At 43.7% G+C, this 26589-nt stretch overlaps 1 protein-coding gene and 1 pseudogene across 1 annotated transcript in view; both read left to right on the top strand.

The window, feature by feature from the left end:
- Positions 1-26589, top strand: part of GPC6 (glypican 6) — a 1223803-nt gene that overhangs the window by 1191906 nt on the left and 5308 nt on the right. Inside the window, exons 7-8 of the mRNA XM_062194034.1 lie at positions 1667-1803; positions 18420-18595. Of these exons, the coding sequence (XP_062050018.1) occupies positions 1667-1803; positions 18420-18595 (313 nt within the window). The remainder of the gene's footprint in view (positions 1-1666; positions 1804-18419; positions 18596-26589) is intronic.
- Positions 24046-25826, top strand: LOC133762541 (UV excision repair protein RAD23 homolog B-like; annotated as a pseudogene).

The raw sequence follows: 26589 nt of genomic DNA, 5'->3' as shown, positions 1-26589 counted from the left end.
CATAGTACGACCTCAGGCTCAGGAAACTAACACCGACATCATCCTAGTATCTAATAGAGGAGCAGTAGGCAAATTTTGCCCACTATTTCTTTATGGAAATTATTTTTCTGATCTCAGTTCAGAATCACGCGCTGCATTTGGACAGCACAGCTCTTGGTTTTCATCAGGGGACTCCTCAAGCTTCTCTTGTCTTTCATGACTTCCATTTTTGAGGCAATGTGGACTGGCTACTTTTGAGAATGGTCCTCGGTTTGCTTTTGTCTGATGTGCTCTCATGACTAGATCTGGGGTGTGAGTTTCCGGCTGCTTTACTGATGTATCCACTAAGAAGTACACAGGATCAGTTTGTCCCATGGCTCGGTTACTTGGAGAAGGTGGAAGTTTGCCAAGTTCCTGCATGTAAAATGCCCAGGTTTCCCTTGGGCAATTAGTAAGAAATCCATGGAGGCACTTGGACATCCTATTCTCCACCATGTTCACCCAGCATTTTTTGCTTTTGTCTTAGTTTACAGGGGATGCTGTGACAAAAGGCACATATGGGATGACTTAAACCAATAGAGCATATTGTCTCACCAATCTGGGGACTGGGTGCGTGAGCTCACAGTGTCAGCAGGGTGGGTTACTTCTGAGGGCTGTGAGGGAGGGGTCTAGTCCAGGCCCGTCTTCTTGGCTTCCAGAGGGCCATCTTCATCCTGAGTCTCTTCACGTCGTGTTCCTTACATGCTTGATTACCTCTCCTGATTTCCCCCTTTGACAAGGACACCAGTTGTACTGAGTTAGGGCCCACCTTCATTGGGCTCACTTCTGGCAAGACCTTATCTCAAAATAAGACCATATTCTGAGTACTTGGGGTTAGGATTCCCACATAGGAATTTGGAAAGACACAAGCCACAGCACATGCATCATATTCATCCACAGACTCCTGAATGTTTGCATAGACAAAACAGCAAAGTGGGGTTATGAATGCATGAACTCAGGTCTTCATTATGGAGCCACATGGTATTAGAGCCCTCTCCCTACCACTTCGCCAGACACAGTGCTGGGCCTGGAAAGACAGGAGGTGCTAGTGCTAACTCTCTCTGGGCTGAGAAAGTATACATCCCCATATTTAGAATGATGCTTCTCCTTTGGTGCCACAGAGTGCTGGGTGGATGTGGTTTCCCACCCAGGTGGGTGTGGTCTGTGTAAGCCTGTCCATTGTACTAGAGCACAGATTACAGTAGCTGGATTAGTGAAAACATTCATTTCTTGCTAAACCAAGTAGTCCTGGGAAAAATGCTTTCTCTCCGGGTGCACTGTTTTGGTGCATTGATCTGACATCCAGACAAATGAATTCTAGAGTATATACTTGGGGTGTTAGCAGAAGGGACTATCAGCAGGAGAGGGACACAAAGCCAAGGGTGAGGCTCTAAAAGTTTTAATTCCAAGTGTGGAAGAAGAGAAAAACTGAAAGCAAAAACCCAATTACCTGGGAGCTCTCTCCCAGAAGTCAGAGGAAGTCTAAGGGAGCAGCGCTTGGGGAGCGAAGAGACAACAAACCCGGCAGCGCAGTTATCTTTAAAAAGGGGCAGAGACCCCACGTTCCTCTCATCACAGCTTCTGTGTCCTTCCGCTGTGCCACATCCTCAGGGGGATTTTCACTCACTCTCCTTCCTTTCTCGATCAGGTCACAGACATAAAAGAGAAACTGAAGCTCTCTAAAAAGGTCTGGTCGGCGTTGCCCTACACCATCTGCAAAGACGACAGCGTGACCGCGGGCACTTCCAATGAAGAGGAATGCTGGAATGGGCACAGCAAAGCCAGGTGAGGGTGACTGCAGGCATGGCCAGGGCTGAGCACATCCAGCCTGGGAAGACTCTCCTGGCTCGATTCGGCAGATCTGTTTATGCAAAAAGCAACAGAGGGTGGAGGGACACCTCGCCACTTGGCGACAGCTGTTGAGAGTGACAGGTTTGATGGGCACCCGGGAGCACTTACTCTCAAGGTGCCATTAAGCGTGGAATCCTTGCCCTGAGTGTCTCGCCTCTGGATGAGGACGGACTGAGGAATGATGACAGATGCCAGGTTACACATACCCTGAGTTTGCAAAGAGCCCTTTTATGTTCGATTAATGACTGTAAGATAGCAGAGCTATTTTTAGCCACAGTTAAATTTGCAGGGCTGAATTTTTTTTTTTATTGTAAGTTAAACAGGAAATGAAAAATCAACTGCAATTTTTTTCACCCTTGGAGAAAAAAAAGAAGCTACTGTGTTCACTGGAAAGGTAAGAGAGAATGGCTTAGGGAAAACTAGGGTAGGTATCCCACACGTTAGGAAGTCCCATGGAAATTCCTGATAAGAGATAACTGTTTTCATGGTTCTGCTCTGTGACCAATGCTAAGCCACTGGAAATCGACTTTCTGAATTTGTTGATTCAGCTCCAAAATGGGCTTGGCCCAGGTTTCATAGGGTGGAGAAGTTGGACAGCAGAACTAGCTGGGAGCTGGCAAGCAGGGCAGGAAATGAGAAGAATTTGCTGGACGTGAGTGGGGCTGCAGGTGGGTGAAGCAGCTGGTAAATTGGACTCAAGGAATCTTTGGGGATTGACCAGCAGGTGGAGAAGCTAAGAGGGGAGTCTATTCTGGTATCTTATTGGGTGATTTCAAGCATATGAAACCAGAAGGTACCTGAAGATTAAGTTCTTAAGAAATTGCTACAGGTAAGCATGAAATGCAAGTGGAGAGCACAGTACCAGTTATTTCTTACACTGCTAAATTGCATTTATTTAGCATCGATTAGTAGTGATATCAGTAACCATACCAGAAAGAGCTTAGCATGATGAAAGCTACAGAAAAAGCTATAGGCACTTCAAGTTGTCCAAGATACCAATATCAAAATCTTCGATGAGAATACAGAAGGAAACCCCCAATATTAACAACAAGCTACTCAAAACTACTTGGTATTTAATCAGTGCCTGGCATTTTAGGAAGGACACCTTTGTCTAATAAATTCAGCTGAATTATCTATCCGCTTCTAATGTGTCTTCTCCAATGAGTGTTCAAAAAGACACCATGAAGGATAAGCAGATGGCCCTGTGAACAAAGTGCTTGACTGAGCTGCCCTGTTGCCCACCTGTGCTGACCATTTAGCCTTAGCAAAAATGAAGGCTATGTTGGGCACTACATTCCCACAGATAGTCATATAACTTGTAGGATATTATCTCATTCACAATTTCTTACAAACTAAAGAATGGTCAAGGTTGGGATTACAAGAAGGGACTAAAAGTCACCCAGAAAATGAACAAGAACATAAACATCACGGAAAGTAGATCTTTAGGAAACCAGATGGCTCAGCCAAGTTCCTCACTGGGTAAATGAGGAATTGAGACTGGGTAAAGGGTTAGTCCAGAGTTATCCAATTCACAAATATGAAAGCTGGAACTCTCCCAAAGACTGCCAAATCTAGGAGAAGAAATGAAACAGATCCTTTGCTACATAAGACATATAGTGGACCCACATGGTCTGTTCAGTCCGTCATCCCAACAGCAATAGTATTAAGCACTCCCTCCGTGCAAGGCTCTGTGGATTACATGCTAAACGAAGCAATGGGGTCAACACATGAAAAGGAACAGTGGCTGGAGAGAGGACAGTGGCTTTGGAAACCTCAAGAATCATACACTGGATTGTAGATTCAGCAAAGAGCCACACAGGTACAGTTAGGACTGGATCAGAACTTGGGGACCAGATTTCGATTTTAACCTGAGATAAATGGGAAGCCATTGATGGAATTTACACAAGTGGAGGAAATGACCAAGTACAATCCAACAAAATACTTTACAGGAATATTCAAGAATTTAACCCAATATGGTGTATCTTTCATGATGCAAAAAGTATATTATGAAAAAGATGAGGCTGTCAAATATTTGGAACTCAAATTATATTCTCATTGAAAAATTATAATTTCATGGTTTCCTTTAGTTCCTTTTTTATTCTTCCACTAGATGGGAATCAATATTATAACTGTATAATATAGAATAATATACTTGTTAACCTAGTATAGATAATCAACAAAGAATTGAATTTAAACTTGCTTTTCGTCCAAATAGTAATTGATCTAAAAACACATGCAAGAAGTTTTTCCACACAGAACAATTCTACAAAACTATTTAAACTGAAGAATCCGCCTATAAAAAAGATAACATTTTCCTCACTTTTGAAGTATGGAGTTTAAGATGACATTTTTAAATGTATAGGAATGACTGTAAAATGATGAAAAGGTTTATTCTTATAGCCTGTGTGAAACCAAAGAACCAGAACATTAAAAAAAAAAAAACCATCAGTAAGTGTCAATGGATGTGGAAAAGAGACACATATGGGCACTGAGACTGTCCTGTTCTGGAGACTGTAAGCTCGAGTCTTTGTGAAGTCTCTGATACACCAGCCCTTCTTCCTCTCTTTCAGTTTCATTCGTCAGATGAGACTCCTGCAGACATTTTCTGTTTGCACCTGCTCCTGCAGTCATTTTTGTCTTATCTCAGCATTTGGTCAGACTTCTATTACCCAGCTTTCTCTTGGCTACTTTCTGCATGCTTCTCCAAAGCACCTTACCATACTCCCTTGATTCAGAAACACTGCTATTTCAGATGTCAACATTTCTAAGCTAGAACACGGTTATGTATATTTACTCCAGTGATTATCTCACTTTTCTAAAAAGCCGTTACTAAACTAATGGTGCCTGTTGAAATGGACTGTGACTTGTAATGGAGGGTAGAGGTCACACAAAGACACCACTGCAATGGCAGCCACAGGTTCCTTCTGGTGTGTTGTGACAATGATCAAGGCTGTGCGAGAAGCCTTGCTCTAGGATATGAGCCCGCTGTCAACCCCCGGCCACCCCTAACTGCTCCACCCTCATTCCCCTCTGAGAGACCCCACTCTGCCTCTGTGGCTAAACAGGTTAGAAACAGGAAGCAGTGCAGAGAGGAGATGCCACTGCCCTTTGATGAAGAAATCACGGCTGTGCCTGGTGACCCCATCAGCATTTAAATCTTCATTCTGATAATAAGACAAAGGGTCAAGAGGACATTTGAACGTTTTTCTCATATCCTCTTCACCTTGCCAACTCCCTGAGACAGTGTGGAGATCAATGAAATGATGTCCACAAATGTCATATTTTGGGGGCTGGTGCTGTGGCTAGGCTTCCACCTATGGTGCTGGCATCCCACATGGGCGCCAGTTTAAACCCCGGCTGCCCCACTTCTGATCAAGCTCTCCACTGTGGCCTGGGAAAGCAGTGGAAGATGGCCCAAGTGCTTGGGCCCCTGCACCTGCATTGGAGACTCAGAAGCTCCTGGCTCTGGATCGGCCCAGCTCTGGCCATTGCAGCCATTTGGGAAGTGGACCAGAGGATAGAAGACCTTTCTCTCTGCCTCTCCCTCTCTAACACTACCCCTCAAAATAAATAAATAAACCTTTTAAAAAAGCTAAGATTTATAGTTTGCTCCTCAAATTTCAAGGTGCAGGCTAAACTCTTGGAAAGCTTACTTAAAATGCAGATTCCAGCTACATAAGTGCTGCAAAATGAATTACATAGCCTCCTCACTTTGTATGGGATATCCTAACATCCAATGTGGTGGTAATTGGAGGTACATTTCTTTGGGAGGAGATTACTTCATGAGGATGGAGCTCTCATAAATGGGATCAGTGCTGGTATAAGAGGAGATAGGAGGCCGGTGCCGCAGCTCACTAGGGTAATCCTCTGCCCGTGGCACCAGCACCCTGGGTTCTAGTCCCGGTTGGGGCACCAGTACTATCCTGGTTGCTCCTCTTCCAGTCCAGCTCTCTGCTGTGTCCCAGGAAGGCAGTGGAGGATGGCCCAAGTGCTTGGGCCCTGCACCCACATGGGAGACCAGGAGGAGGCACCCGGCTCCTGGCTTCAGATTGGCGCAACGCGCCGGCTGTAGCAGCCATTTGGGGGGTGAACCAACGGAAGGAAGAGCTTTCTCTCTCTCTCTAACTCTGCCTGTCAAAAAAAAGGGGGGGGGGGAGACAGGAGAGAGACACAGCTATGATACTAACTCTGGATGGGAACTGAGTAAGATTTTGCATTTCTAACAAGCTTTCAGGTGATGAGTTATTGCTAGTCCAGATATCACACTTTGAGTAGCAAGACTCTAAGGTAAGGTTGCACATTTAGCCCATAAAAATCACAAACAAAAAATAGAAAACACACATACACAAAAAATGGATTCACTGTTTATTTGGAAGATTTAACAGCAGTCCTGTGTTTTTCTCCTGCAAACTAGCCTCTATTTACATGTAATATATTACTTTTCAGTCTCCACACAAACCACAGAGAACGTGTCAAAATTGTTTTCTGTGCCATTACAGATACCCTCGACATTTCCTTTAATAGACTTTTCTTATATCAAAAAAGATAGCAATATAGGCAGAGAGGTCTCCTGGCTTAGTTGTAAGGGCACTCACTAAGGATAACCAGGGCACAGGCAAGGTGGAAGTCCCCTCAACAATAAACAGCCAAGGCTTCTCACATGCATCGAGACTTTTAACTTGGAAATGCAACACAGCCTTCACAATACAGGAAACCTCTGGTCTCAGATGGTTCTGTTGTGATGAATGGTAAGGATCAACACTTTGACCCCTAGGCCAGTATTTGATTCCATCAGCACATTAGTCAGTGTTGGAGTGCTATGACAAACATACCAAAGATACAGTGGCTAAAGCAGAAATTAATTTCTCACAGTTCTACAGGCTGGGAAGTTCATTTACGAAGCCAGAAGTGTTGGCCATCTTCCTGACTTAAAGTCAGCTGTCTTCCTACTGCGTCCCCTCAAGGTGGAAAGAGAGGGCGCTCTGGTCCCTTCTCTTTATAAGGGTACTAATCCTATCACAGAACTCCAACCTCACGACCTCATCCAACCCTAATTACCTCCAAAGGCCCTACTTCCAAATACCATCACACTGGGACTAAGGCTTCAACATACGGATTTGCGAGACACACTGACATTTCACTACACAGCAACTAATAGTTAGACTCACATCCTACTTATCAGCAGAGCTAAAAACGGGGATTATCCTCAGAGTGCACAGCTGTGTCTGTCAGCTGAGAGAAGCAGCCTGGTGCGCATCCCGAGTGACCAGCCAGACAGTGGGTTGGCAAGTACGGCTTCCCACTCCTCCCACTTTTCCCTTACTCAAGCAGTTCTTAGGCAGGAGACATGGCAACTCTGACTCAACTAAGACAAATAGGAACTGAAAGGAAGCTAGCAAGTTACAGAAGAAAATCGATAATAATCCAGAAGGCCAAAGGGAAGAAAATGTAAGAGTCGTGGCACAGGTTACAAATCTAGGCCTCCTAGAATTCCCAGGGTGAACTAGAGACCCTTGGAGGACATTTGCTGCCATCAGTCATCCTGAGAAGGACATTCCAGGCAGCCGCTGGCCGGAATGAGCTGTCTGTGCTGCAGCTGGCGAAGAATGATTAGATGGGAGGCAGGAAAGTTCAGGCTCAGAAGGAAATAAAACTTTTACATGGTTAGCATATACAGGTTAGAACTTTGTCAGGCAGCAAAAGAAAAAAATGCAGGTGTTCACACAGGCTTTTTGATCACGTGGAGACTGATGGTGGCTTTTTAGGCTATATTCAATGGCATCACCTACAACTTCCTTTAGGATTATTTCTTTTCATGAGGAGCCTTTCTCTAAATTCGTAGGGATTGAGAAGGTGAGGACAGTATGCAGATGAAATGCTGTCTGAGCCAAGTTCCAGGGGCACGTGGGTTATCTGATAGGACATCAATGATTTCCGTTGTCATGGTTCTTGAGTCAGTCATTGCCAGACCCCTTTGCTCCCCTAAAAGGCTGGCAAAACAGCTTCCTGATTCTGCTCCTGGTAAGCAAGTCTTTAGCTGTCACCATCCTTTCCTTGAAAAGCCTTCTGGGAAGAGCAGATCAAGGAGCTATGATTAATTGGACCCATTGGAAACACGACTTTTGCAGGCAGCGTCTGCTGTTTCTCAAGGCACCTGATCCTCACAGAAATACTCTCTCCCCAAGGAAATCCTTTTTGAGGCCAGAAGGTAAACACAGTAAATTTTAAGTTCTAAGAAAAGTAGGAAAATAGATCAGCTGCCTTTTTGTTTTGTTTTGTTTTGTTGCCAGGCAGAGTTAGACAGTGAGAGAGAGAGGGAGAGAGAGTTATAGACAGTGAGAAAGAGACAGGGAGAAAGGTCTTCCTTCTGTTGGTTCACTCCCCTAATGGCCGCTACAGCCAGCGCTTTGCCGATCCAAAGCCAGGAGCCGGGTACTTCCTCGTGGTCTCCCATGCAGGTGCAGGGACCCAAGCACTTGGGCCATTCTCCGCTGCCCTGGGCCAGAGCAGAGAGCTGGACTGGAAGAGGAGCAACCGGGACTAGAACCCAGGGTGCCAGCGCCACAGGCGGAGGATTGGCCAAGTGAGCCATGGTGCCAGCCGATCAGCTGCTCTTAACCAGCCTCTGTGTGGGCTGAGTACCCAAGGTAAACAGCAAGTCAAGAGTGGATCTGTCTGAGCAGATGGAAGGAGGGGGAAATAAGGCCCAGGGATGAGAACTCTGTCCAAGAAAGCCACTCAGCAGGACCAGCAGCACAATACTGCTTTAGTTTGATTGCCCAATACGTCCCATGGCACCCTAGCCATGAAATAGTCAACGTATACCCAACCAAGAAAACACCTTAGGAAGTGAGAATTCGAAGAACTGACAAATGTGGTGTTTTAAAATGCCCACTTCCCTTGCTGTGGCACACTTGGGGATGGGAGACCCACAAAGACATCCTGACCATGCTGGGGCAGAGGAAACAGTACAAACCTCCTGCAAGTGGTTAACAAAAAAAAAAAAAAAAGTACTGGGCAGAGATGGGTTCAAAGAGGAAGAAGGTAATGCACTACTGTTCCACAACCCACTCACCCTGAAAAGTATCTCATGGGTGCCTTTTCCTCTCTGCTGTCATCTGCTGCCTCCAGTTCCACAGAGAAATGATGGGTTTAAGGAGCTCCTGCCAATGAGTTCAGAGGCCAAGTCAGGGAATTTGTCTTCTGCTCACGGCAGCAACCAACGAGCCATGTGTTCTCTGAAAGAGTTCCCAAACTCTTTCCTGCCTCACATCCTCTCCAGCTGGAGAGGAGCCACAACAAACCGTTCTCTGCCCACGGACTGAGGCTTTAAGCTCCAGAATTGGCTGCTGGCAGCCAGGCTAAGGAACAAGCTTGGCATTTCGGGAAGCCAGGTTAACAACTTAATTTTCCTAAGAATACGGGAGAACTGCATAGTGAATAGTGACAGAAAGTAGCTAAGTGACTTTCCCACGGTCACACTGCTGGGCCCCCCAGAGATCTCAGGTGTCCCAGGCCACATCTGAGTGTCACTTCTCATGGGGGTACCTCATGCCACAGGCAACTCTGGTTTAACCCACTTCAAGAACTGATAAGACCGGCGCCATGGCTCAATAGGCTAATCCTCCGCCTGCGGCGCAGGCACACCGGGTTCTAGTCCCGGTCGGGGCGCCGGATTCTGTCCCAGTTGCTCCTCTTCCTGTCCAGCTCTCTGCTGTGGCCCGGGAGTACAGTGGAGGATGGCCTAAGTCCTTGGGCCCTGCATTCGCATGGGAGACCGGGAGAGGCACCTGGCTCCTGGCTTTGGATCAGCACAGCGCGCCAGCCGCAGCAGCCACTGCGGGGGGTGGGGGGGTTGTGAACCAATAGAAAAAAGGAAGAACTTTCTCTCTGTCTCTCACTGTCTACTCTGCCTGTCCAAAAAAAAAAAAAAAAAAAAAAAAAAAAAAAAAAAAAAAAGATATATACACTGAAAGCATAAGGTCACAGTATGCTTTCAGTAATACCACTTCCCAACCAAGAAAAATGGATAGGGGAAAAAGTAACCAAATCAAGAACTCTTAAAGTGTTAAACTTCCATTTGTACATTTTGATAAAGCACACCAATTTACCGGTAATTTATCATTAAACCAATTTATCATTTTACAGTGAATAGCTCAGTGCGTTACATGCATTCACACTGATGTGTAAACATCACCCCATCCTCCCCAGGACATTTTCATCTTCCTAAACTGAAATTTGGTGCCCATTCAACACTAATTTCCCACACTCCTTTCCCTGGTGCCCAGCCCTGGAAGCCACCCCTCTTTCTATGAATTTAACGACCATAGATATGGCATGTCAATGGACTCGCACCACATTTGTCCTTGTGTGATGAGCTCATTTCACTCAGCATAAAGTCCCCACGGCTCTTCTATGCTTTAGCATGTCTTAGAATTGTCTTCCTTTGTAATGCCGAACCATGTTGCCTTTGCATGTAAACACCATATTTTGTGTCTTTCCAGTCACCAGCTGGCTACACTAAGTAGTGCTGTAATGAACAGAGGTGTATGAATAAATGCCTCCATCTTTGCTTTAAAGATTTAGTTATTTGAAAGGCTAAGTGACCGAGAGAGGGAAAGAGAAAGAGATCTTCCATTCACTGGTTTACTCCCCAAATGCCTGTAACAGCCAGAGTTGGTCCAGGCCAAAGCCAGGAGCCAGCAACTCTAGCCAGGTCTCTATCCTGGGCATCTGGGGCCCAGTGCTTGTGCCATTGCTGATGCTTTCCCAGGCACATGGGGAAGGAGCTGGATCAGAAATGCAGCAGTTGGACTTTAACCAGTGCTCATAAGGGATTCTGGCAGTGGCTTTATCCTGCTCTGCTCGGCCATAACACTGCCCCTGAACCAGTCTTGGCTTTCAATTATTTGCATATATTCCCTGAAGTAGAATTGATCCATCCACTGTGGTTCCATTTTTAATTTTCTGAGGAACTGCCACACTGATTCCCACAGCTGCTGCGCTGTGCCGCATTTCCACCAACGGTGCACAATTTTCCAATTTCTCCACACCCTTGCCAACACTTGTGATTTCTTTTATTTCAAGTAATAGCCATTCTAATGCCTGTGAGCTTTAAAAAGAGATTTTAAGAGAACTTCTAAAAGAAATTCCTGATACCCTAAGTTCACAGTCTCTTACACAGAACCCTTGAGACCACAGGTGTTTCAGAATTAAGAATTTTTCATATGTGAGAAAATCTCCATGGCGATTATGGTGCCTATTTGGTAATACTCCCAGTGGGGCCAGGGGCTACAACCCTCCTTCAAACACATTACTACTTCTGCGGCAAAATGTATTAAAGTGCCACTAAGTGGGATGAATCAGGACTGTAATTAGCCTCACTTCAGAACAGATGAAGTTTTGCTAACAAATGGGCTGCAGACAAACGTGGAGGGTTTTGAATTTTGGAGCTGCACATAAAGAATTCTAGCTCTTGTGAGCTCTGAGTCTACTTAGATTCGTAAGGCTCTTAAACCTGCTGAAGATGAATAATTATGTACCCTGGAATTAGAAACTGCTGAGGAGACGTGGAGTGAATGGAGCTTGTTGGCTGCAACAAACACTTGAAGCTGCTTCACCAAACTCTGCCAACTGTGTCTTGAGACAAGAGCAGTCAGAGGACAGATCAGGTATTCGAAGACAAACCCCGGCCAGCACCAAGGCATCCCATTCTGTCTCGTCCACAAGGAGCACGCTGCTCCCACTGGGCACAGCCCGGACAACTTTCCTTGTTAATGCCTTACTTCTCAGACTTCTTGAATCTTTCAAATCCCATTAAACCTTGAGAGTTATGGGCCCCTTTCCCTCAATACACAGCTCCCTCAGGCATTAGTCTGATGATGACAAATACTGAATGCTGCTAAGTCAGCACTGTCTCTACTACCAACACGACCTTTCTAGAAGCATCAGCTCAGCTGTAAGGAGTGGTTTTGAATGGTGAGATTGGCAAGTGCTGTGGTTGGCTGGTGGGAAACTCCAGCAGGGACAGGTCATGTTTCCTGTCTCTCAGGTGACAGAAGCTGTCAACTCTGCCAACAGCGGACCCAGCACACAGCCTGCAGGCCACTACAAGGCTGGATAGGTGGATTCCCCCAGCATTCCTGTGAGATTCTTCTAATCAGCTATGATGTTGAGGTGTAATCAGGGAAGCCCACATCAACAGTGTGAAATCAGATGTGAAGAAAGTAATTCTTGGGGCCAGCATTGTGGCTTAGTAGATAAAGCCACTGCCTGTGACACTGGCATCCCATATAGGGACCAGTTTGTGTACCAGCTTCTCCAATTCTGATCTAGCTCTCTGCTAATGGCCAGGGAAAAGCAACAGAAGATGGCTCACATGTTTGGGCCCCTGCCACCCACATGGGAGGTCCCTGTGGAGCTCCCAGCTTCAGTCTGGCTCAGTCCTATGCATTGCAGCCATCTGGGGAAGCGAACCAACATATGGAAGATCTCTCTGTCTCTTGCTCTAACTCTGACTTTAGAATATATCTTTTAAAAAAAAAATAATTCTGCAAAGCCAACGAAGATTTACTTCCTAACCATGCTCTTGCAAAAACAGAAGGCAACCAAAGTGATGAAGCTATGCTTGGCTCTTCACTGGTGCCACACCATCTCATGAAAGCAGTGGCAAACAGTGGCACCCCTGTTCAAGTCTCCTGTTTGTCTTCACTTCTGGGTTCTCCCTGCTCCAGGTAAACATGCCTCCGTTCTTGGAATCTTGGCTATCTGTACCTACATTCTCCTTCCGTGTCTTTCAGGGATGTGATGGTGCATAGACTATAATGCCATCCTGTCAGAGCTGTGCAGAAGTTAATAAAAGGAAGAGGGGGTGGGCTCAATGATGTGTCTGCTTTGCAAGATAAGAGCTTTAGATAAAGACCCAATGAACAGGACAGGCAATGAGCAGGTGGGTTCAGGAGATCCTAGTGCTAAACTGGGTTTTCACAGTCCATTCAGACTTCACAACAGACATCCCCAGAGTTATCCTCAGGATCTACCTCTGCAGTGACAAAATGGCCATTTTCTTTCTCAATCGTTTCAGGTTGAAATAGCCACATTGTCTCCAAAGTCACCCTCTGAAGGCACCCAAAGGAGAGAAGGTGCTTCAGGACACGGGGCATTGTTAGTCGATTTTATTGCAAGTGACTGAGCAGCAGCAGACACAGAGGCTGGGTTTACTTGGCAGCCACTTACTGTTCCTAGATGTTCAGACTCCCAGGGGTAGCATTCCCATGTAAGCCATCGCAGGGAGCTTCTGAGAAATGAGGCTCCGCTGGCCGTGCAGTACACGAAGCATTGAAGAGAAACAAAGCTCGCCTCTGATTTGGCACAGGTCCGGCTGCAGGAATCACTTTCCAAAATGCAGAAGAGCAACACCCAAGGGAACCATAGCCTTTCTGCTCCTCTCAACTCCTCCTGGGTCAGCAGACAGTGGCCTGTACTCCCCACAGTTAATTCCAGTGCACTCTAGTAATTAGCTAGAGTTCATGGAGCCTGGCATAGATAATTGTATGACAACATGAGGGGCTTTCAAAACATGCACAGAAAATATCTATTAGGAAAAAAAGTATGTGTGGATTTTGCACTAAAATCAACATCTCTTTTTTAAATTTTACTTATTTTCATTTTATTTGAAAGGCAAAGAGACAGAGATTTTTCCATCTGCTGGTTCACTCCTCAAATATATGCAACAGCCAAGGCTGAATCAGGACAAAGCCAGGAGCTAGAAATTTCATATGAATCTCTCATTTGGGTGGCAAGGGTCCTAGTACTTAAAAAGTCATCTATTCTCTCTCTTTCCTTCCCTCCCTCACTCTCTTTTTCCCTCCATAATTCTTTCAGATTAAAAAAAATAATCTATTACCTCCTAAGGTACACATGAACAGGAAGCTGGAATCAGCAGCAGAGGTGAGACTTGAACCTGGGCACTCCAATATGGGCTGAGCAGCACCCCAACCTCTGCCCACCCCAGTAGGCATATCTTTCAATTCCACTTCCCTACGAACATTCTGAAGTACAGTCACAGATTACAAATGATGGCAGGAAGACAATCTTAGAATCAGACAAGAATTTACTTACATGCCAGATATATTACGGGCCAGAAGTGATGCTTTACCACCAAATCAAAGACTTACAGATCCATGGCTTCTTAACATTTCTATTAGGACATTTTTTAGGATATTAAGCACTTAAAACTTCAGGAAAAAATAATTCACTTTGGGAGTTTCATTATTCATTATTTAATGAACACTGTGAAGGCAAGATGTGAATAAAGACAGGGAGACAACGCAGGAGCCTCTGATTTAAAATGCACAAACCAATTCATAAACAGATATTTCACGCCTGAGATTTAATGCTTGAAAATTGGATTAAGTAACAAAATTGCACCATGTGGTTTCTCCTCTGGAAGCTGACAGATAGAGGCTTTGGTTTCTAGAACTTGGAAAATGATGTGCATGTAGGGGAAGAATTTTAAGCATGAGGATATTGTATAAGAACAATATGAAGGCGCTTCAAAAAGTTCCTAAAATGCATATTATGAAAAATTATTCACAGATTTAAATTTTTTTGCATCAAAATGAACTCACCTTTAATCCCATTATTCAACAAACTTTTTTAAAGTCCCCTTGTAACAGCAACCAGGCAGGGCCACCCACCAGCCTGGAGGATGCCAGGTCTGACTGTGCAACTCCCCTTAAGATCACTCTTCCCCTCTCCTCCTTCCTGGGCCCTGGAGCAAACCTCTGTAAGCTGCATCGCCTGGGCTCCTTGGCCTGCTGGCTTCCTGTTGGAATCAGCCAATGGGAGACAGCAGTTGGAGTTCAGGTACCCTCATCCTCCTGCTGGCTCCCTCCCCAACGGCTTATGCTTCGGCCACTGCTATGTCATGTGGTGGCTTTCTGTGGTTTCCGTTCTTGTACACTGCGCTAACAGCATCTCGTCTCACCTCCTGGGTCCCCTCTCCTGTTGCCAGCCCCAAGGTCTTTCATTACTCAATTCCGGTTTCCTTCAACCTTGACCACACCTTTACAGTCTCTTCTTGAAGAAAATTCTGTTACCCACTGTGAATATGCCGTCTCTTTCTTTCCAGGACACAGACAAATCTAGCATCTTTGTGTAGCAATCAGAAAAAGGCACCCAGACAAGAACACGGAGTTTGTTACACATTGCCTCTACGTTCATATAGATTGAAATGTTCTAAAACAAAACAATCACCAATGCAGGTGTTTGGTGCAGCAGTTAAGATTCAGCTTGGGAGGGGGCCAGCACTGCAGTATAGCAAATAAGGCTGCCACCTGTGATGCCAGCATCCCATATGAGCGCCAGTTCCTGTCTTGGCTGCTCCACTTTTGATCCAGCTCCCTGCCAATGGCCTGGGAAAAGCAGCAGAAGATGGCCCAAGTGTTTGGGCCTTTGCCACCTATGTGGGAGACCCAGGTGAAGCTCCAGGCTCTTGGCTTCAGCTTCGGCCTAGCCCACCCCTAGCCACTGCGGCCATCTGAGCAGTGAACCAAGGGATGGAAGATCTCTGTCTCTCCCTCTCCTCTTGGCAACTCTTTCAAATAAATTAATAAATAAAGTTTAAAAAGAAATGCTGCTTGGGATACCTGGCTGTTTCCAATTCCAGATTATTGCTAATGTGCACCCAGAGAGGCAGCAGGTGATGGCTCAAATACTTGGGTCCCTGCCAATCACGTGGGAGACCCAGATTAGGTTTCGTGACCAGGAATATCTTCCATTGTTGTATGCATCTGGAGAATGACCCAAGAAATGGAAGATCTCTATCTTTCTCTGCCTTTCAGATAAATACAAAATTTAAATTGTTTAAGGCTTTATATGTTTAAAGATTTATTTATTTTGAAAGGCAGAGTGACAGAGACAGAAAGAGCTTTTCCATCCACTGGTTCAGTCCTGAAATTTTCACCACAGTAGGAGCTGGGCCAGGCCAAAGCCAGAAATTCCACCTGAGTCTCCTATGTGGGTGGTGGAAAATCAAGTATGTGGGTCATCATTTGTTGCTCCCCAGGCACATTAACAGGGAGCTGTGTCAGTAGTGAAGCAACGAGGACTCCAACCAGCACTCTGTTATGGGACACTGAGTCCCAAGTGGCTGCTTGACCTGCTGAGCCACAACACCTGCCCCTTAAAAAAATTAAAGATTACCAAAAAGAGAAACGAAAAGGCACTGCAGGTGCACGGCCTGGTGACCGCAGAAATGAATTGGATTTCAGCACCTACTTGCTGCCTCAGCTCTCAGCTTACAATGCATGCAATTCCCAAGGGAACCTGGCAGGCCTACAAAAGTATGGGCAGATCCTGAAAGCCGAAAAATACATTAGGAGAAAGGGAGGATTGTCCTAATTGTTTAAGGGTATTTGGGACTTAATTGAGAAAGCTCATTTCAGATAAGGAAAACCAGTGGAACAGGCAAGCAGACAGATACAGGAATGGACTCTGTAAGACATAAGTATCCCTTGATGAGAGTACTGCAGCTTAAGAAAGTAGAACTCTGTGGAAATGCACTTTGACTGCTAGGCTAGAAAGTGAGAGTTGTGCTTTGTAATCCAGCAGGCTGCACGGGCCAGTGTTTAAGAGACTCTGGACCTAGACTCGACTGAAATTATGGCTTGCCATCTGCTAGCTCTGTGCCTACAAATTTACTTCTTCTAAGTCTCAGTTTTCTATTTCATAAAATGGGGATAAAACAGTACCTATCTGCTACACTTGCTTCCAGCTTGAATTTAAAAATGCATGTGAAGTTCATATAACACTGCTTAGCATTCAGTAAGTGCTCACTGGACACTAGCTGCTACCTCAGAAGTTTTTAAACAGGATAGTGATACTGCAAAACTAGTATGTTATGAAGATTCACTCAACATGGATTCAGGATGCACTCAAATGGAAAAGAGGGAGAGAGAACTCAGTTTGGGAGAACAGAGGCAGGAATGAGAATCTTTGTGAAAAGCAAACATTGCAAGATTGACAGGCCATGAGGTTAAGAAGAATCAGAGAGGGCTCCAAGCAAGGTTCTGAGATTGTTAGTCTCCACTTATATAAGTAAACATAGGCAGCTTAGACAGCTGATACTGAAGGATTGACCACTTTGACATATTTGGTAGAGATACTTCACCAAGTGCTGGCAAATTTACCAAATTGGACCCAACAGTCTGTTGTAAAATTGAAAACCCTGACATTTCAAACACTCCAACAAGCATTGGTTGCTCCTAAAACTTGCCATAGGTATTTTTTATATCCAGAAGTTTCCTCTGATTAAAATCTGAGGTAGGAACCAGTACAACCATTGTGGAAGACAGTATGGAGATGCCTCAGAAATCTGAAAATAGATCTTCCACATGACCCAGCCATCCCACTCCTGGGAACTTACCCAAACAAAATGAAATCAGCATGTGAAAGAGTTATCTGAATCCCCATGTTTATTGAGGCTTAATTCACAACAGCTAAGAGATGGAATCAACACAGATCTCCATTAACTGATGACTCGATAAAGAAAATACAGTATACATACACTATGGAATACTACTCAGCCATTAATAATGAAGGTACCCTAACCACTGTTGGTGGAATCTAAACTGCTGCAGCCACTGTGAAAGACAGTATGGGGATACCTCAGAAATCAGAAAATAGACCTACCGTAGGACCCAGCCATCCCATTCCTGGAAATTAATGGTAGTTAATATAGAATAAAAAAATGTATATCAATGAAATGGACCTCCTGTGGTATGCCTGTTGTTTTTAGCCCTTGTTTATACTCCTGTGGAACTGTAGTCTTCCTACTTTTTACTTGTTGAATATTATGGTTTGTGATGAGTTAAGTCTGTGATTATAGAGTGGACTAAAATTATGTCTATGCAAAAATTAATGAAAAAAAGAAAAGGAAGGAAGGAAGGAGCTGAGAGAAGGAAAGTGGTGGGGGGAGGGAAGCATGGTTATCTTCTTAGAACTGTACCTATGAAATACATGAAATCTCTTCTCTTTATAGCAAAAGTTTTAAAAAAGAAAAAGAAGAATAAGAAAATCTGAGATAGGGACTCATGAGTTAGAAAGGGAATCCTTATAGAAGAGAACTCTGTCATGCTGTGTGTAATTTTTAAGTCCAATTCTCAATACAAAAATTAACAGGAGGACTGAGGAAGTTATCAACCCCTTTTACCTGAGCTCTGTAACATTTGGAATGCAGAAATGAAGAGTAGTTAATTTTAAGTAATGATTTCTCCAAGTTCCTAATTTAACAATTACGTATAAAGGAGTCTACCTAAGAAATCAGCATCATTAAAAAAAAAAAAAAAAAAACACCAGTCTGAAGCCATTTTAGCCACATGTCCTCAGAAAATGTATTCCTTGTTTGTACCATTTGGCATTTGTTTTCCAGAACTATGTCCACTTTTGGCCAAGTGCTCTGGCTCACTGTTCAAGCTGCCATGGCAGAATCTGGTTTCCAAGTGCCTGCTGCACTATCCTGAGCTGTTCTCTTCCTCTCTGCCTTACAGATACCTGCCTGAGATTATGAATGATGGGCTAACAAACCAGATCAACAATCCCGAGGTGGACGTGGACATCACCAGGCCTGACACTTTCATCAGACAGCAGATCATGGCTCTCCGGGTGATGACCAACAAACTGAAGAATGCATACAATGGCAATGATGTCAACTTCCAGGACACAAGTAAGAATAGCTTTAGCAGCTCAGTAACTTTGAAAGTGAAAGATGGCAATGGAGCACACTGTACTTTTATCTTACCATCCTTTTTCTTCAAGAACAGTATGCTCTTGGGCTTTGTCTTTTTCTTCCTAATCTGTAACCATTTTCATATTCCATGAAAATCTGAGCCACAAAAGTGAACATAAAATCATAGCTGGTTTTAAGAAATAGTCCCAATAAATCACATTCAGCAGGGTTTCAGAGGCTAGTTGATCCATCAATGAGAAAGCAACAAAGCCCTGTTTTTACTTTCTCTTTTCCTCATCAATCAGTATTTACATCTGCCACAAAATCCAGCTTCCTTCCCCCTGCCCCAGTATCATTTAAAAAATGTTCTACATACTGCTCAGACATGCTGGGTTAAAACCCTTGTCTTAATCACTTGTGAACTTAGGTTTTCAACAGATTACATATGGTCTCCAACTTATGATGGTTCAGGTAGGATGATATGGAAGCAATCTGTATTCAGTGAAAACCACATTTGGAACTTTGAACTCTGACCTTGTCCTGGGCTGGCATTGAATGTCTCATCCTGACAATGCTGGGCAGCAACAACAAGCCCAACTCCCAGTCAGCCTCATGGTCATAAGGGTGGACAACTACACATATGGTACCCTGTGTTGCTGAGCCAGGATGTCCAGCAGGTTAGGTGTCATAAGTCCATTTTCAACAAAATTGAATATTTTCAATTTTCCATGAGTTTATTGGGGCAAACCTCCGTTGTAAGTCAGAGAGCATAGGTACTCTACTTCTTGAGTCTCGGGTTCCTCTTCTATAAAATGGAGAACAACCCTGCCCAAGAAAATGCTTGGAGGCCAATTTGTGGTGATATAGCAAGGATCTAAGACAGCACCTGGTGGGTAGTAAATGAGTGGGTTCAGCATTATCTCCCACTCTATATAGTAGTGTACATACATAACCCATAGACATTCGTATCTGAAATAGAGAAAGTAAAACACCAATGCAATATTACACATGACAAAAGCATCAGAAATAATTTGATGGACTATTAAGTAAACACTGACATGAAGCTAACTACAGTTGGTTTTGCCTAAGTGGTTCCAAGATACATTTCCACAAAGGCAAGTTTTGGTTATTGTTTCTTGTTTTGGGTGTTTTTTTAGTGTATACCCTTAAAGAGAGAGTTTCCAAGAAAAAAATTATGGAACATAAAGATGTGAAATTGCTAGGGATTCTGCCATTTGGTCACTGAAGTAAAAGATGATTCTTGAGTGCTTAAATTAATGAAACAGAAAGTTCCAGATGGAAGACATTAAGTCATCTATACTGTCAGGTTACTGAGTTGTCCCTGTAGAAAAATTTTAGTGCTTTATTCCATTTTAAAGGACTCAAAAATTAATTTTCTGAGCCAACCCAATGGACTTCATAGCTAAGCCTCTCCTTTCCAATGTGAATATCACACAAGGCCTTAGCTTTCCTTGTTTTGCTCCTACTCATTACTTAGCCTCACTCCTCTCACTTTATCTGTTCTGCCTTCTTCATTTACCAACATGCTACACTTTCTGGGGAGAGACTATTGGAATGGATAATGCAAGACACATATGAGTGACATGCGGTTGCCCTTTGCTCCTCTCTCTTCTCTGACCTATAGAAGTTAGATCCATGTCAATCTGCGACACTCGGAGAATGTCCAGGAGACAGAGATCATGCTCCATTTCCTTTCAAAGGAAAATAAAAACGAACAACACTAAAAGCATCCCTTGGCTGTAGCCCAAGCTCTATATGTGGTCCTGAGGATACTATCATACAAACTGTGATCACATCTTATAGCCATTGGCACCCTTACTGTTTTTGACACTTACGTTGCCAATCCCACTCCTTAAAAGCCATTTAAGATTCTTTATCCAAAAGAGATGGGGCCATCATTTTGCCAGCCAGAATCTATAATTATGTGCTTCCAACAATTTTAATATTTTAAGTTGCTTTAATAATATCTTTGTAAAGGTTATATTACTTTTTGTCATGATACCAGTGTTCAGAACAATTCCCTTAGCAATTCTGGTATCTCTGAATTTAATTAATGGCATTCTCCCCCTTATAAAAGACCACTAAAGATAAATCAGAAAAAATGTTAACAGCCTAGTATACAGCATGTTCTCACTCAAACATGGAAGCTTAAAAAGTTGAGCAGAGTAGTGATTTCTAGAAGCTAGGAAAAGTAGGAATGGAATGGAGGCAGATTGGGTAATCAGTAACAAAATATACTTGGATATGAAGAATAATGTCTAGTGTTCTACAGCACCAACCTATTGTGCATTTTATGAAGAACAAAAGGAGTTTGAAGGTTCTAAACGCAGAGAAATGATAAGCAGAAGGAAATGCTAATCACCCTGATTCAATCATTACACAGTGTATACATGTAATGAACTATGGCAAAGTACCCCCCAAAAGCTGTGCAATTAGTACTGTCAATTGAAAAGGATAAAAACCAAACAACTAATGTAGTATGTGCATGTGAAATCTCCTTATATTTAGATGCCCCTTCCTTGGAGCTACACTGTTTTTGTCATTGAAGGGAACATGAACCCCTACATGACCTTGAATTTACTTAAGCAGCACCCAGCAGCCAGGATGCTGTCAGACTCTCAGAAGCAGCCCAAGGAACATCACCATTTGAAGCCAGCAAGGGAGGGGTGTGGGGCTGTTAGAAGCATTGAGTAAGTGGGAGAAATAGCAAATGGCATCATAAAACTTAAGTTTCTTGAGTCCTTCCAGAAACATTATCTCACTTTTCCCCATAACAATTCCAGGAGACACATGTGGGTATTATTACTGATTTTACAGGTGAGAAATGTAGAACCTAAGAGAGGTCAAATGGCTCACTAGGTCATTTAAATTCAAAACAATAGGTTAAACTCTGGGTCACCTGAATTGTAGGAATCATTTTTTTCCATCAGGCAATACTGATAGCAGTGGGTTCAATGCCTCACACATGTTATCAAATTGTCTTCACATACACTCTGCAAGGTAAAAGTTATCATCCATATTTGTTCAGATGAGGAACTGACAAAAGCCAAGTAGACCACCCATGGCACATCTATCTATTCCACAAGTATTTATTGAGCACCTGCTGCATGCCAGAGACCATCAAAGGCTGTGGAATGCTGCAGTGAGCAACATATACAAAGGTTCTTCCCTAAAAAATGTATATCCTCAGTTTACCTTCTTGAGGAAGAGATGAGTGGTAAACAAGAAAATCAGCAGTGCAATCCTGGGTGGTAATAAGTACCTTCACATGGCTGGTAACAGATGAACTCATATGGGACTAGGTCGGAGAGAGTGCTTGTCAAACAGGAAGAAACTAAGCAGTGAGAGATGGGAACTGTGGGCCAGGATGCATATTGAGCAAAGAAAGATGACACTTTAAGACAACACATGGTGTGGGCACTGGGCATTGCTTTCAAGCAGGGAATAGCAAACTGTTCCTTTAAAGACTCGGATATTAGGAGCTAGCACTGTTACAGAGTGGGTTAAACCACCAGCGTCAACATCCAACATCCCATGTTAGAGCCAGTTCAAGTCCTGGCTGCTCCACTTCCAATCCAGCTCCCTGCTAATGTACCTGGGCACACAGTAGATGATGGCCCAGTACTTGGGCCCCTGCCACCCACACAGGAGACCCAGATGGACTTCCAGGCTCCTGGCTTCTGCCTGGTCCATCTCCACCCATTGCAGTCATTGAAGCAGTGAACTAGTGGATTGATCTCTCCTCTTCCTCTCCCCCACTGTTTCTCAAATAAATAAATCTTTAAAAGTCAGATATTAAATATGCAAGACTTTGAGGGCCATATAGCCTCTCTCACAATCCCCCCAGTCTGCTCTTATCTCTACTCTATTGTGGGCAGTTACAGATAATCTGCAGCTAAATGGAGGTGGCTGGAGCCAATGAAAGCTCATAGGAGGACAGGGACACTGAAATTTGATTTTCAGATACACCTTTCACAGGTGACAAAATAATTGTCATTTGATTCTTTTCAAACAGTTAAAATATAAAAAACCAGTATGAGGGAATGGGCCAAGCAGCAGGCCCTGATTAAAGGGAGTGGTTGGATGAGATGGATCCATCCTTGCTCTTGAGGACAACATAGGTGGGAAGGCGGCGAGGGGACAACCCTACCTGCCTTCCATGGCTGTTTGCTCTTGCTCCTCCAACTTCCTGTGTGCTATGTTTGTTTTCCTCCTCTGAGTTTTTCTTTAAAATAGGCTTCCTTAGTAACCTCAGTTAACCATACTTTCTCTCAGATGGTACTGTTAATACATTATTGGCTTCATCTGTTTACAGAGCCATCCCAAAGTACTGAATACAATGGAAGTGGCTGGAAAAAGTCCATAGGAACCCATAGGAGGACAGCTACACACAGAACCAACAACGCTTTAGTTTTATGAGCAGCAAATCATATATAACTGTGGATGACAAAAGACTTTAAGTCGCCATGTTTAAAATTATAAACTCATAGACCAAATTTGATCTTGTTACAAGGTGATTGTTCAAATCTTTGAAAATAAGCACATATTTACATAACCCATAGATCTTAATAAAAATTCAGCTGTTTTTGAACAATTAGAATTTAACAGACATCAAGAGAACATCATAGATTACTTTAACACATTGCTTTAACAGAGCATAAAAGGATTCCAAAATCCTTTTAAAAGCATGACATCTGCCAAGAACAATGGCTCTCAGATACACATACATATATATATACACACACACACCCCAAAAAGAGCAAAGAATAGAATTTCAAAAAAGTAATTTAAATATTGTCCAGAAGAGATATCTTTGCAGTGCCAACATGGTCAGTGTGGCCTCCCACTAGGCCTGAGTTTTACAAATTCCTTAGGTTACATAACTCTGGATGTCAATTAGTACTGTGTTTCACTGCTGTACAGTACATCTGCCTGTCACAAATCTGCCCACGGAAAACAAACCTGAGGGTTGAGTGCTGTGACACACTGGGTTAAGCTGCCTCTTGGGACACCTGCATCCCATATCAGAGCTCCAGTTTAAGTCCTGAGTAAACTTCTTCCAATCCAACTTCCTGTAATGCATCCAGGAAGGCAGCAGATGACAACCCAAGTACTTGGATCCCTGCCACCCCACGTGAGAGATCCAGACGGAGTTTCAGACTCCTGGCTTCAGTCTGGCCCAGCCCCAACTGTTGTGGGCATTTGGAGGGAAAACCAGCAGATGGAAGATCTCTCTCTCCCTTCCTCTCCTTTTTAAATAAATGAGTAGATAGACCAAGGTGACTTGGAAAAGCCCCCACCCCGCCCCTTCCTCCCGAGAGCAAGCGTGGTTAGGGTGAGTAGGCCAGTGGCCAGGAAGTGGCACGGGCCCAGCAGAGGACCTGCACAGCTGCACCACATGCATCACCCCGAAGGCCTTCCAGCAGCAGACTTTTAGATCAACATGGAACCCGAGGAGACAGTGAGAGCACTGAAAGAGAAAACTCAATCTGAAAAGGAAGAAGATGCCTTTTTGGTAGTGGGACAACAATTAATTTAAGCCAGCAAACTCCTCAATAATGGCATTGCTCTCAAAGAATATAAAATTGGTGAGGAAAGTACTGTGGTGGTAATGGTGACAAAACCCAGAGCAGTGACAGAACCATCAGCAGTGACAACTCAGCATTCAAATCCTACCACCACAGCAGTTAGTTCCTCCCCAGCACCCGCTGCAACTCAGGCCCTAACACCTGCCCTGGCTGTGACCGCCTCTTCTATGTCTGCCGCCATGGTTCCAGCATCAATGACAGCATCTTCTGAACCTGCACCTGCTAGAGAGCAAGTACGTGAGAGAGACCTGCAGAAAAGCGGGTAGACATGTCAGTGCCTACTGGCCCAGTATCAGCTGACAGTACGCCAGGGAACTGTTCCTTGATCAAACCTTCTTGAAGATACAACAAGTACACTTGTGTCAGGCCAGACGTACAACAAGATGGTGACTGAGATGCCAAAGGGATATGAATGAGAGAAAGTCCTTGTAGCCCTGAGAGCCAGTTTCAACAACCCTGACAGAGTTGTGGAGTATCCTTTAATGGAGATCCTGAGAGAGAAAGTCGGGCTGTAGTCATGCCCCTCAAGCCACTGGTACTGAAGCTCCTCAGTCTTCAACAGTGGCTGCAGGTACAGTGACAGCAACAGTGACAATAAGTTCTAGAGGGTATCTCTTTGATTTTTATGGAATTTTTATGGAAGAGGCCGAGTTTCAACAGATGAGACAAATTATTCAACACAATCCTTCCCTGCTTCTGAGATTGCTCCAACAGATAGTTCAAAGAAAGCCCTCAATTACTACAGAAAATCAGCCAACACCAGGTGTATATTTCATCCAGATGTTAAAGGCACCTGCTGAGGGAGGAGGTGGGCGAGTGGGAATTACAGAAGCTGTGAGTGGTTATATAAACTGCATTCAAGTAACACCTTAGGAAGCAGAAGCTCTAGAATTGGGATTTCCTGATGGCCTTTTTTTTAAAAAAAAAAAAAAAGCTTTTATTTAATGAGTGCAAATTTCATAGGTACAACTTTAGGAATGTAGTGGTTCTTCCCCCCATGCCTGCCCTCCCACCCCAACTCATGTCCCACCTCCTACTCCCTCTCCCATCCCATACTTCATTAAGGTTCATTTTTAGTTTAACTTTATATACAGAAGACCAACTCTATACTAAGTAAATAATTCAACAGTTTGTACCCACACATACACACACACACAAAGTATAAAGTACTGTTTGAAGACTAGTTTTACTGTTAATTCTCATAGTACAGTTCATTAATGATGGAGATCCTACATGGGGAGTAAGTGCACAGTGACTCCTGTTGTTAATTTAACAATTAACACTCTTATTTATGACATCAGTGATCACCTGAGGCTCTTGCCATAAGCTGCCAAGGCTATGGAAGCCTTTTGAGTCCACAAACTCCATCAGTATTTAGATAGGGCCATAAGTGAAGTGGAAATTCTCTCCTCCCTTCAGAGAAAGTACCTCCTCCTTTGATGGCCCCTTCTTTTCACTGGGGTCTCACTCATAGAGATCCATGAAGGCCTTTGATACAAGCATATTTTACTTGTGAGAAGAATGACAACTTGGCTACCAATTTTCTTCCACAGCAGAACTTTGCTGAAGTCCAGCAGGCACTCTTATGGCTCACGCTTCACGCCAGTGCATCACACTGACTTTATCCACTGGATTGTCTGTGACGACTTGGACTCATACCCTCAACTCTTGGTATAGAGTCCTAGATAGTTGGGGTGGGGAGCAAGGGATCTAAGATACAGGGTAGGGATGGATTCAGTGCATGTCTTTCTTCAACAAGCAGATGCTGCAAATGCACAGTATAAAATATGATGTAACCACAAATCAGCTTATGTAGGTCTCTGTCTTCGACAAAACACTAAGTAACTTTTCCTAGGTTTCCCTCTTTTTGGTGTACTAAATCCAGAAATGTAGTCTAATGCCCTGCGCTTTATATTTCAACTTAACATTAGCTGTAGAAAGAGACTTTGTTCCCTAGAATTTAAAGTCTGTTTCATAGCAACACTAGATAATGGCTTTGTGAAACTGCCAAATTATTGATGGATATTGCTTCTTCACATAAATATGAAATTAATATGTAAGGAAGACCAATCTTTCATGTTAAATACTTTGGGTGGGGAAGGGGAGAAAGGGAACCTTTTTCTTAAAGTGAAGACATTTACTGCTATTTTAAAATAGCAATGTGAGACTTCAATGTGAGACCCTTCTTACATGATTTGAGAAGCTGTGCAAGTGAAGGCAGTTATTTTCCTGTTCATATTTTGTCTTTTGGAGGAATATTGGTAGGTGTCTAATCACTGTCTACTTTATTATATTGCAGTTAAACGTTTTAAAGCCATTTAAAACTTTTACATGTTTACTTCTGATGTGTCCCTTTGTGAAATTTGCACTTCTGGGGCCAGT

Source organism: Lepus europaeus, chromosome 6, assembly GCF_033115175.1.
Source record: "Lepus europaeus isolate LE1 chromosome 6, mLepTim1.pri, whole genome shotgun sequence".
Classification (NCBI taxonomy): Eukaryota; Metazoa; Chordata; class Mammalia; order Lagomorpha; family Leporidae; genus Lepus; species Lepus europaeus.
Note: the sequence above shows the minus strand (reverse complement) of the source record. Positions and strands in the feature narration are given on the sequence as shown.